Raw genomic sequence first — 13,497 nt, 5'->3', positions numbered from 1 at the left:
CTTATTGTTTTTGATTGTGTTTTTCCCGACCATTCACAAGACCATTTATTTCCTTTCATTTCAGTACAGAAGCTTAATGTCGCAGTAACATGACACTAGCTTGAGATAGGTAATGCATCATCATGCCCAGTTTAATTTTGATAACATAACTGACAAAAATGTGAAAATAATCAAAAGCAGTTATCAGATTCCTCATAGCTGCTGTTGTTGCAGTCAAGTTATCTCTCTCTGTTTCTGTGTGTATGTATATGCTTGGCCATGTGCCTTCAAGTGTGTTTTGGCAATGAGCGAGCCAGATAAGGGCCCGTGTTGTGATTTTCATCTCAAAGAGGAAGCTCGATGAATCATAGCTTCCTAGCTGCCTTGCGTTTCCCTGGTTACTTGAATTCACACAAAGGTCTCAAACGTGACATATTGGAGGGCCTTAACTGCATGAAGATCTGATTGTTTAAATATGAGTCTGTAAAACAGAAAAGAAACCAACATATTTACTTAATGGCAGAGGTTCTACAAGAATAAGAGGGTGAGCAAAGTTGAGGCTCCCACATAATCATGAGTCTGCAGACTTCGTCATCCGAAAACCACAACTTCATCAAGTTAAGGTCATTCAAAAAGCCTTTCGTTATTTACAATCCTGGAGTGACTTAGCTACTCACTAAGCTTCCATGTTGCTGAAAAGGTAATGAGTCCTCAAAAAGAGCAGAAGAGCATCAGCTGCAAATGTAATCTTCTTCTCCTGACGGCTGCTCCACAGGCTGCAGTGGTAATTATCGCTCCATGCCATGTCTTTGATCAACTGCTATTTTCAGTTGCTGCTCCTGCCAACCAAAGGACGACCAGTGAGATGCATTCATCATGCTAGCTGTCATTCATTTGTACATTACATCTCTTTCTCAGTAGTCTTTTTGCTACGCTCTCTTTGGATCCTGTTCTCCATTTGCTTCTCTTGACAATTTCAGACTGAATTAAAATTTCAGAATGTGCTAGTTCTTTTCAGTGAGCGAAAGGTGCTTATTTGTAGCACAAATTAAGCATACTAGGTGAAACATCTATTGGAGACCACTCAGCTCTGATATAGGGATGGGTTTTTTTGTGAAACTGGAATCTAGTATCAAATCTGCTTTATCCTTTTAAGTTGTAAATAATCATGGACTTTAAAATTGTTACTGAAAAACAAAATTTCAAATTTCATCTGATAATGCCAATGGATGGAACCAGCTTGTGGAACCCAACCCACAATAGCCATAATATATTTCATCAAGGCTTTATCATGGCATCAGTGGTACCTACAGGGCAAGGCATAATAATAGCAATAATAATAATGATAATAATAATAATAAACTTGATTTGTATAGCTTCTTTCATAAAAGAAATACAGCTCACAGTGCTTTACAACAAAGAAATTACAAGCACAAAGTGCTTCACATAAAAAAAGACATAAAATGAACATAAAAACATTAACCTCTTCCACTCCCCGAGGACGCCAGCATCCTTGGCTGACATTACTGTCTTTCAGAGGCTGTAGGAAGTTTTAAAGCTACAGTGAAGATACTGATACCATATGAAACTAGATAACCTAAGGCCTCCATTGGAACCAACCATGGTAGCTTGTCAGGAAGTGGGCTAAATAATGCTCCAAAATTTTGGCGAGGGAAAAACAGGCATGGCCATTTTCAAAGGGATCCTTGGGCAAAGACCATGCAGTTTTTTGCATTCAGTATAAATGTGTTATTTTTGCCTATTCTAAAGATGGTGTATTTGAATATTTTAAATTGTGTATGATTGGAAAGCTGAGACTCTTGTCAATACAATGAGCCCAATTGTATTCATGTGTGATGATGTTATTCCCCACAGTAGCCATTTCGTTGCAGGAAGACCATTTTTTGACTTGACCTCACTGTATAAAATAACCTCTAGTTGTGACCTCTAGAATAATCACAGCCTCATGAAACTTTACAACCACAAGCCAGAGACATAGGCCCTCTGAGAGCCATACCTCAGAGGATGTATGGCTTTCCTAGGTATATTGACAACAGGGTTTCTGAGCAATTTCCAGAACAGAAGTGCTCACCATCCAATCACTGAAAAATGCAATTCTTACAGAAATCTCCAAATGTCTTAAGTTTTTGATACCAAATCACAGCATTAATTTTTCTATGGTGTTCCTCAAGGTCTTGATGTCTTACTGTGGTATTTTGGAGGGATTTTTGACCATTTATATCAATTCTTGAGTGGTCAAAAATGGTTAAGTTTTGCATCAAATCTGTGTAACAAATGGTAATGGTAATAATAATAAATCTGAATCTTAAGATAATACCAAAACTTCCTCAAATAACCTCAGATTTAGTCCAGGAAGTCAATTTTCCCAGATTATTAAACAGCATTTCTCTTTTTGTTTTAGGGCTAACTAATAAGATTTCAGTTTTAACCTTGTTTAACTTTAAAAGGTTATTGCTCATCCATTTATTTATTACCAGAAGACAGGTAGCAATGGAATTTATAGCTGCAGCATCATTTGGTTCAGTGAAGATGTACAGTTGTGTGTCATCCATATAACTATGGAAACATACAGCACATTGTGCTCTCTGATGATGTCACCAAATGGCAGCATGTATAGTGAGAATAATAATGGACAAAGGCAGCTCCCTTGTGGAACCCCAAATCAATTGTCATGTTCCTCAGACACATGATCTCCAAGACTGACGTAAATCTCTCTCTCTTTGATGTATGTTCTGAACCAGTTTAACACACTGTCAGAAAGACCAACCAACCAAGACGATTGATTAGGATATCATGGTCAGTCGTATCAAATGCTGTGCTTAGGTCTAAGAGTGTAAGAATGGAGACCTTATTTTCATCAGAGGTTAGTCTGAGGTCGCTGATTATTTTAGTAAGAGCAGTTTCAGTGCTGTGATATGTTCTGAAGGCTGACTGAAATTCCCCCAGGATATTGTTTTCTTTAAGAAAGGAATTTATTTGCACTGAAACTATCTCTTCTAGTATCTTACTAATGAATGGAAGTTTAGATATCAGCCTATAGCTGGTCAGTGCATTACCATCAAGGTTGGGTTTCTTTAATAACAGCTGCTTTGAAGAGATGTATAATCTCAAGGGCATGACTTGAAACATTGTTGAACACTTGCTTAAAGAATACTGTAGGTACAGGGTCAGTACATGAGGTGGAGGAGTAACATTCAGTGACAGTCTTGCAAAGCAGCACAGTTAATGTAATACAGGTGAATTTTCCTATGGTTACATCATTTTTACAGGATTTGCTGAGATCGTAATGTGTTTACATCAGCAGCAATACTCGTCATTGGAGTGATTTTGTTATTGAAGAACACTGTGAGTTCTTTACATTTTGATGCAGAGAATGGGGGGTGGGGTGACGAATAATATTCTAGAGTTTCCAGTGTTCTCTGTAATAATCTTGGAAAAGTAATCCTTTCTTACCAGACATATTGCTTTGTTAAAGGCAGTCATGGCTTATTTGTGTATGTTACAGTGAACTGTCTAGTGAGACTAGTTTTCCTCCATTTTCTTTCAGCTGCCTGACAGATTCTCTTGATCTCTTTAACACTGTTATAGTTTAACCGTGGGGAGATTCTGTCAGTCGACCCCTTTTAAACCTTTAGTGGAGCAATGCTATTTAAAGCGGATGACAAGATATTGTTGAATATAAGAGAACTTTGCTTCAGCCTCGCCCTCTAGGAATCTCCTTTGAATCAAAAATTCCCTTTTCTTTGTTAAGGTTAGATTGGCATCAAAAACACACAGTGATGGTCAGAAATAGATCATTTGAATACTGAAACATTATCAATGTTTAACCCTTTTTGTTATTACTAAGTCTTAAGTTTTACCATGCTGATGAATGGCTTCATTTACATGTTGGATGAGTTCAAAGCTGTCCAGTAAATTTACAAGCTCCATAGTTTTGGAGTCATTCATTTTATTAATATGAATATTCAAGTCTCCATTCAGGATTAAGTGATCATATCTAGTGATAGCAAATGAGATCAGCTCTGAGAATTCCTGTAGGAATAGTGATTAATATCCCGGTGGCCGATATAATGTAATGATAAGTACTGATAATTCTGCTTTGAGTTCAAGAGCAAGATATTCAGACAATGTAAATTCACCAAGGTCAGTGTCATTACACACAAACTGTGTAGAGAAAATGGCTACGATCCCTCGTCCTCTCCTGTTTTGTCCAACTGCCTGATAAAAAATTAAACTAAATTATAGTTTAGAGGACAAGCCTCTGTCAGTTTTGCTATACCAGTAGTGCTGTTTAGCCAGATCTCAACTAAAGATAGGCTATACAGTACAGATTCTTTTCAGTTATCAGATCAGTAACCAAGAAGGATTTGTCAGCCAATGATCTGACATTAAAAAGAACTAATTTCAGCTGTATGGATTCTGGGACAAGAAAAGAGAGTAGTTGTGGCAGAACACTGACAAATTTAAGATTAAGCAGGTACCTGATGATCTGTGATTGCTACAATGTGTTTGACCTTGGCACCGGCTGTTTAAGATCACCAGTATGTTTAAGGAAGCAGCATGGGGTCTGTGTCATCTCTGGCGGACACCTGAGTGGTGATGTCTGTGGTTCTAGCTGTTTAATAGTTCATCAATTTGACTGAGCTTCAGCCTGGCGGTTTAAACTAACTCCTTGATTGGTGAGTGTGGTGGAGGTGGGGGTCGTTGGGTCCCTGATTGGGACAGAGACATCCTCTGAGTACCTTGAGTGATGTGAACATGACATGAACATGACAAGTCATATGTCAGATAATACTGAAGTATTTCCAGGCTGCTACTTTCAACAACATGTGCTCAGCTTCTTCTCGTGCAGCCCTGGAGCCGGCTGGCGCTCTGGCTGTGAGCTCCCAGCGAGAGATGGTATATCACCTCTGAGCTAAAGAGAACAATTAGGCCATATCAGCAGATCAGAGCGTTGGCAGTCGGGGCACAGTTAGCAATAGCGCCAGTAATCTGTGGTTCAGCTGGCAACTAGCCATGGCCAGCCACAGCTCCATGGCCTCTTCAGACACTTAAGAGTCACTGAGGGCACCAGCATGCCCCAGGAGCCGGCGCTTTCATCCACATGATATCAGGGCAATGAATTGAAATGGGAAGAAAATAAAAGGAGCCCGCGAGAGACAGAAAAGAGTAAAAGGGAGGTGGGAGGGAAAGAATTAAGTCTTTAATGAGGGCAGTTGTTTTGGCAGGCAAAAAGAATCGGGTTATATCAACACTGTGTATCAAATGATTGTTGTTAGCGGCCCACCTACTGTGAAATTACGGGTGGCCTGTTTTGGTTCTTTTCTGCCACTTAGCCCACATTAATGCCTTTTTCTTTTGCTCTTAGATTTTTTCTTTTGGTCTGCAAGTTGGTTCATGGATGCTAGCAGATAGGGGCAAGAAAAAGAGAGACTGGACTACTTTTGATTTAAGCTGTCACCAAAGAACGGATATAGTTGCTGCTTCTCTGTCTGATCATATCTTGTCTTGACAGGAGCTGCTGTTAAAACAAATGCCCTCACCACTGAATGGCTTTTTGCACATTCCTCAAGCCTTCCTTATTGTAACATGGATGTAGGATTAAAAGTAGTGAGAAGGGAAAAATATGCAAACATAATGTTAGAGTATTTTCTCCTGTGGTGTATCTTTAATTGTGCAGGGATTATAAAAAGCACAAAGACCACAGGGAACTAACAGCTAAGGACAAAACCCTGTTTTTGTCAATCATCCTTTGTGCATAGAGTACTGTAAGTAAGGCTGTTAGTCCTTTACTTGGTTCATTTCTCGTCAGATCTCTATTGTTTTGCATCAAAAATGTATTTGGATTTTCGGATCAGGTTTAAATATTTTAAAATAGTGCAGTAATAAATGAGGTCTTCTGACAAAATGGAACATGAAAAGAAAAGAACATTGTCTGACAGTAACTCACACCGGAAGTGAGTCAAGGCTTCAAAAGTGCCCATCCTTTCAACCCACAATGACCCACTAATACTAAGGCTGACTAATACCAGAAATGCCACCCAAAATAACTTTCTAGTAGGCTAAATGAGAAGTATACAGAACGGGTGTTGTTTTTATTTATTGATTCATTTATTGTATTTCTGCCACCCACTGAAGCTTAGTGAAACCAGAAAACACAGAGTGACACTGCAGGGGGTATTGATCAATTGCAGTATATGTAGTTCACAACTAGGGAAAGTAAGACATTTGTTTGATTTGAATGATTTCTATAGAGATTATATCATTATTATTATAGTTGGGTTGTGTATGTGAGTAGATTGATGGATGTGTAGAATGAAAGGTAAAGGTAAGATAGACAATTAGTATTTTAGTGCACCGCAAAAGCAACTCTGGCCAGTGCTCATCATATTTTTACATCACCTGTTGGTATGTAATCAGCCAATTATGACCCCGCCCCCTGCACTAATCCCCACCCACACCCAGACACACACATCCACACACTCCCTCTACCTCTCCCCTAGCCACAGAGTAAACACATCAGACCGGGATATTTACTCTGTGACCATTAACTTAAGGGACCAGATTAGTATGTTTATAGAGTGGAAAACAGTAGAGAGACACTGCCTGATTAATGAACACACGTACACACATCCGTACATGCAGCACTCAAAACATGTTGACGTTGGTATTTAATTTATATCACAGATAGGAAGTGTGATCATTTTAACAAAAGGCTGATAATAGTCTAATTGTTGAAACACATAGAAACACACACACACACACACACACACAGGGCTTCATGGAAGATTGAGTAAAATATCAGCCTGCTGTCGTCATGGTGATATAGACATCAGCAGTAAAAACTAAAAATGAAGCTGTTAGACCGACTCCTGTGTTATTTTGGGCTCTGGGTTTTTATGCAACCGACTGAATCTCTTGGGTTTTTGTTGAATCTTTTTCCCCCCTCTTCTCTCTTCTTCCTCTGAACACATCCGGAGAAATGCTAATGACGAGCCTTTCATCCTGACTGTGCTCTGGCGCTCTGTGCACTTCAAAACTGACTCACCTGCCTCTCCTAAAAGTCCCAGTGAATAATAAGAAATCAGCTTGTCACCTCAAATCAACAGAAAAATAGACAAAAAAAAAAAAACCCCAACTAAAAACGGTGGGTGTGTGATTGTTGACAGGCCGCGGCTTCATCCAGTTCACTCCCTCTGAGGAACCCGTAGTTTGCTAATGTGCTGCGGTGTAGGTGCAAGTGACTCATGACTGTTTCGTTTACGCCAAAGTCAATCCATGAAATGATCGTTTTTTTTCCTGGCTGCTGTCACACCAATGCCATCATCCCTTGGCTGACCCATTGCCAGCAGGGTGGTATAGAAAACCCATTGTCTGTGCATGGATCAGCTTGGAGCCAGTCTGAATATATATATATTTTTTGCTTGTGTGTATTTGTTTCTGTTTTTGCTGCAGTGAAAGATCTGACAAAGCATCAGGGGAACGTGGGATTGGACAGAAGCTATAGGGGTATTAACCTAAAACTGACACTGCTGTATGCATCATTTTGTGAGCGCAAACCACCCCAAAGCATTATGATTTTTGCCTATTGACCGTCAAGTCCACTGATCATGAAAGTAGAGATTTAAAGGCAAAATGGCTAAATATGTGATTTACTGAGATTTACGAGCGCTCCCTTTCTGTTTTTCGCTACATCCCATGCCCCTGTGTTCCACTAAATCTCCGCTGTGGCACTCATAGATGAATAATAGAGGAGGAGAGTTAACCGCCAAGTGAAAAATGAACATCTGTCTGCCTGTGCATAGACACATGTTTATGATTGTGTGTGCGAATGTGTTCAAAAAAGGGAAGACTAAACAGACTGGTGGCCAGAAGTTAAGTAAAAGAGACAATGAGAAGAGGAAAATACCAACCTACAGAAGGACGTTGTGAGAAAACAGGCCAAATTAATGAAAATGACGCATTTAGGAGGTTTCATGTGTTCTCGGGATGGTTCAGACTATTGTGGGGGTGTAGGGGTGCGCTTCCCATCTATAATGCATCATCCCTCGCTGGTAGCGGAGGCAACATGAGCTCATGGGCGAGTTTACGACTTCAGCCAGCCAGCTGAGTCATTTGTAGTCTTTATGAAAACTGTCATTACATACAGACATCTCAGTGATTGTGACCCAATGAAATAAAGCTTCTCTTTAGCAGTCGTTGACATTTAAAAAACAAGGGAGTTATTAACCCTTTTTTTGCTTGTTTCATTTGAATGATTATTAGATTCATGAGAAGGTAAAATGATCCTGTATTTTGAAAGAAAAGTTGATTTCTGTAGTGTTTAGTTTGTATCCAAATGCTCAATGTACTATATATGTACCTTTACCTTATGTCTGCACAAATACACATCATACAGCAGAAAACATAGAATGCATGGGCCAAATTCAGCCAATATATAAACCAACTAAACAGCTAGATTAAGCCTGCAATCACATATTAAAGGGGGAAAGCGTAATTAGTGAGACAGAATCAGTCACAGCTATAAGCAAAGGAACAGAAATAATCCTCAACATACATTAAGATATCTTTTTTGTGGAGCAGAAGTACACATCTTTCATCTCCCAACTCCTTGAGGGGGTCTCGAACTCCGACTCGAAATGGATTTTAGCCTCTCTTGCATGGACGTGTTGTTCTCCACAGATCCTGCTGTCTAGATCGAACCCAACCAATCCCATCTTTCCTGAACAGCGTTGTGCTATTTCCACCTTTGCTGCCGAACGAATGACAGATGAAGCGATTCTTCTAGAGGGACGGCTATCAATGAACCACCACAAAAGATCACCTGTCAGAAAAAACACACCACAAGTTGTTTCAAGCATTTATATAAACAACACATAGCTGTAATATTTACGCTTTCATCCCATCATCCGTTCTCATCTCAGTCATTCATTTATCATATTCTTAACACACAAGCCAGTAACAGCCAGAACACAAATTGGCAAATTTCCTCTGTGTAATCACACCCAACGGCACAACAGAAGAGCGAGAAAGGCGGGAGTGAGGGAAGCATTGTTTAGAAATAGGAGATGCTTGTATAGAGTATAGAAGTGGTAAGTGGAGAACTCTTTCTGTGCCTGCCAGTAAGATGGGCCCTAATTTGCTTATTTGTAGCTGTCAGTTGTGTTTTTGTGCGCCCAGCGATCCAGCCCAATTGACAGGCAGAGGCTACAAACGACACGCTCAGAACACTGAGAAACACTTTTTTATCCGCTATCAAAACATAAGTCAACCTTTCTGTATATTGGCACGCAGGTAACCTGGATGACTGCCACTCATTTCTTGGATGCAGCAATCATTTTTATTCCCTCCTCCTCCCCTGCCTCGCCCTCACTCACTGATTTTCTTTATACACATTCTTATCTTATCTTGCAAGCATGTTTATTTTATGCTTTTTGCAGGTAGTGCAAACGGTCGCCAGAGCTTGCTGTGTTTTCTCAAGACTGCTTGTAAAACATGTTACACTTTCCAGTTCAACAGGTTGAGATTAAAGGGGTATATGAAGAAATACAGGCAGGGGTGTCAATGTGACAGTTATACTATATGTGAAAAACTCCAGTCTCTTCCCACTCCTTTCCTTTTTTCCTCCTTCATTGTCCTGCTTGTGCTTTCCTTAACTTTTCCTTTTTTCTCTTCTCATTTCCTCTCATTTCCTCTCCTCTCCTCTCCTCTCTCCTCTCCTCTCCTCTCCTCTCCTCTTCTCTCCTCTCCTCTCCTCTCCTCTCTTCTCTCTTGTCCTCTCTGGGGAGGATTAGGACAGAGTCCTTTTTCATCCTGCTGTAATCCTACACTGGCAACCCAACTCTATAAAGAATAAACATACACACACATGCAAATACACACGCACATTTTGCTGTGATATCTATATGTTCTGGGAGCTTTGCCCAAAAAAAGACCATTCACATACAACGTGACCACATAGCTATATAATTGGCTTCATGTTCATCTGTGAAAAGAACATCAGAGAGAGAGATTTTTCAATGAATGTTCTGCTCTGATCTTGCCTTTCCAAAAAAAAGTGGAAGAGAGAGAGACATGTGGAATGAATAGGAGAGAGAAAGAGACATAAACAGTCTGATCTACCTCCCAGCCCGTCTCTGTCATCCCCCTCGAGGTGGGGCCTTGCTGGGACTCTGTCAGCTGAGCTGCCCCCCTGCTGAGACCTACAATGGCAGATTGGCAACCCTAATGCCACAGCTCTCTTTATCTGCCTGAATTAAAACCCAATTGGAGGTGGGTTATGGGAATTGCTGGCTCAGGGAGAGCTTTTTATTTATTTATTATATTTTTTTCAGGAATTATGTGTGTGGGCGCATTTTAGGGGGAAAAAAATGTAATCGCAGGGATAGAAGCTCCAGGGGTATCAGTCAGAGGATTAAACACTGAACTAATACAGCTAGATGCAGAGCTGTTGTTAGCCCTTTATTAAGAAGGATGTGTGTTTGTTTTCAAAAGGACATGGCCTGTGTGTGTGTGTGTGTGTGTGTGTGTGTGTGCGTGCTCAAAGGAAGTGCTCGTGAGGCAAGCAGGATGTGCAGGGAAGTGTTTTGCTTGGCTGAGCTGGCAGCTAGGTTTGCCGTTCTGAGAATTGCTTATACATGGGAGAAAGATGCAAAGATCCCTCGTCTTATGTCCTGCATTCACGAGGCAGCAGAAATACCCCACAAAGAACACACATACACACACACACTCACACACACACACACACACACACTCAGAAAAATCCTGCAAAGTCAGCTGGGACAGAGACAAAGTATTACAGGAAAATTGCTCTCAACCGGACTCGTTACTCTCAGCTGTCAACTAATTGAGCAATCCATCAGTTTTATTCCACCGTGCGGAAGCAGTGGAACCTAGTCACTTATGAAACATGGGAGTGTGATAGACAAACCACACTCCCACTTCTTACATAACTACTCCATGTCCCCGCTGCAGAGAGAGCAAAGTTGTAGTGTCAAAATATATTTGAGGGTATGTCAGGACAAAGAACTTATCAGAGGTGAACCTAAGCTGTGGTACGTCAGATGTAGATGTGGGCGATTTGGATTAAATGTTATATCACAGTATATACATGTTTTTATAGATTTATAGAGTATAGTAAACATTTCCAGAAATAACCAAATGGGAATGTCTGTTTTGGACTAATTTAGTGAGTTACATACCTGGAAAATGAAGGCACCACATCACATTAATGCAAAATTTGTCTAAATCCAATTTATGTCGTCTCATGGTATATATCACCCAACATGAGTCAGCTGATAAAGTAAGCTAGTAGAATAAAGACGGGCTAAACAAGAGGGATCCCTCTTGCGGGAGTACCAGAGTAGACCGAGTGAGAAGGACAGAAGGAAAGAGAGAGATGATCATAAATGAAAAGTAAGAGAGTGATAGGCGGTGTTGAAAGACTAGACAGGAGGGGAAGGGGTTGTTATCTGTGCACATACAACCCTGTCACCAAATTCTTTGCCCACGCTCCTGCCTGTCCCATATCTTCTGTGTTGACAGCTGACAGGAAGATGGCCCGCTTGTTCAAGGTTAAGAGTAGGACTCGTCTAGGAGAGAGAAGAAAAGACACAAAGACCTTATCCTTATCACTCTCAGACTACAGTCTTGTTGCAGATTTGCCCCCAGCTGCGGTGCAAGGTCGTGTTTTTAATTCTCCTGGGGGCCACCAGCCCACTCATCAACCACATACATTATAGATATACATCCTGTTCTGTTAGATCCCCGTGGGCAGCACTTGTGAAGAGGTAAACTCTTCACTGAGGGACAGATCCAGTGTATGAGAGAGTTACAGCGCTACTGGATAGTGATAATCTGCCTCCATTAACTGTCATGTTAAATTTATTCCACAACAGCTATTGCCAGATATAATCGTCTCATGAATTACAAGTGTTTTTTGCTGAATTGTCCATTTTCCTGGACTGTGCTCAAATTCAACAGTTGCCTTCACACTTCACCAGATGTGCTGCATTCTTGGTGCCAACGATTGACTAGAGGAAAAAAAAATTAAATTAGCCTAAACGTGGAAACGTTGCTTTTAAAAATCTTTGGTTCCCTTTTAAACATCAGAAACTATCATGTTGGCCAGACTTTATAAAAATGTTTCACCGCTTTTATTATGCTGACATCTTCAAGATGTTTTCATTCTCATTTTTCTTTTTTTTTCTTTTTTTTTTCTGAACAGACTCGACGGGCCAGGTGAGCTCCTCGCCCCTAGGCTCACCCACTTCCCACCGGGGAATGCATCCGTCTCTGCTCAGTCCAACGTCCATGGGGCCCTCCGGCTCCCTTCACTCTCCCATCAGCACGCTGAGTTCGCCCATGAATGGTCTAGCTTCACCCTTTTCCGTCATCAGCTCGCCAATGGGCCCCCACTCCATGAACTCGCCCGGCATGGGCTACGGCCCCAGCGTCAGCCCCCAGGTAAGGCCTGTAACAGACGCGAAAACCTGCAGGAGCACACGCACGCTTTTGAAAGTAGACGTACTGCAGATACTCTCAGATACATGCACTTGTACACCAGCGTGCATACGGTCAGTGCACTCACGTATTGTGTCTTCAAGGTTACTCACTCCCTCAGGAATGTTGAAGTGTATTGAATAGAGAGTATAACATCTCACATGCATTTCAGACACACAGCCATGCACATGCAAGCACAAACAAAAAGATACATACACAGGAGCACATAAGTGGAGAAAAGTGGAGCCACAGTAAATACAGTTAAAGAAACTATTTATTGTGGATCCAAGTGTTATTATTTCTTTCTATTTCCACGACCATTGACTTTCATTCAGTCATAGCAGACTGCCGAGTTTTTAGTGCCACAGCAATCCCTGGCGTCACATTACTGTACATAAAGAATGATTCATCCCTCATCTATAAGCTGCACTTGTCTAATTTGGATAAATACTATATTATCTACAGTAATAAGGTTACAACTAACGATTATTTTAATTATCGACTAATCTGTAGATTACTTTCTTGATTATTTGATAAATCATTTGGTCTATAAAACATCAGAAAACAGAAAAAAATGTCCATCACCATATCCGAGAAGACAAGATGATGTCATCAAATGTATTTGTTTTGTCTGACAAATAGTTCCTCAACATATTCAGTTTACTATAATGTAAGACTAAGAAAAGCAGGAAAGTCTCACATTTGAGAAGCGGGAACATCAACTTAAACAATTAATCAATTATCAAAATACATGCCAATTCATTTTCTTTCGATTGATTAATCGACTTGTTGTAGCTGTAGTTTCATTCCAGCTTGCAGAATTTCCTTCCTGCTAAAAACACATCCAGATTACTATCAACAGAATTTATCTCTACGCTTCTCTTGACGCTAGCTTGTCAAATCAAGTAAACACCTGAATTTAAAAGCCAAGCCAGGGACAAGGTGTTCAAATTACATAAAGCTTCAGCTCTACAGCGCTGTGTGCATCTGTCACAT

General features: G+C 40.6%; 1 protein-coding gene across 4 annotated transcripts in view; it reads left to right on the top strand.

The window, feature by feature from the left end:
- rxraa (retinoid X receptor, alpha a) overlaps positions 1–13,497 on the top strand; it is a 105,540-nt gene that overhangs the window by 54,903 nt on the left and 37,140 nt on the right. For all 4 annotated transcript variants that reach the window (XM_042396073.1, XM_042396071.1, XM_042396072.1 and 1 more), the window contains exon 3: positions 12,227–12,465. In XM_042396073.1, the coding sequence (XP_042252007.1) occupies positions 12,227–12,465 (239 nt within the window). The remainder of the gene's footprint in view (positions 1–12,226; positions 12,466–13,497) is intronic.

The sequence above is a fragment of the Thunnus maccoyii genome, chromosome 19, assembly GCF_910596095.1.
Source record: "Thunnus maccoyii chromosome 19, fThuMac1.1, whole genome shotgun sequence".
In the NCBI taxonomy this organism is placed as follows: Eukaryota; Metazoa; Chordata; class Actinopteri; order Scombriformes; family Scombridae; genus Thunnus; species Thunnus maccoyii.
Note: the sequence above shows the minus strand (reverse complement) of the source record. Positions and strands in the feature narration are given on the sequence as shown.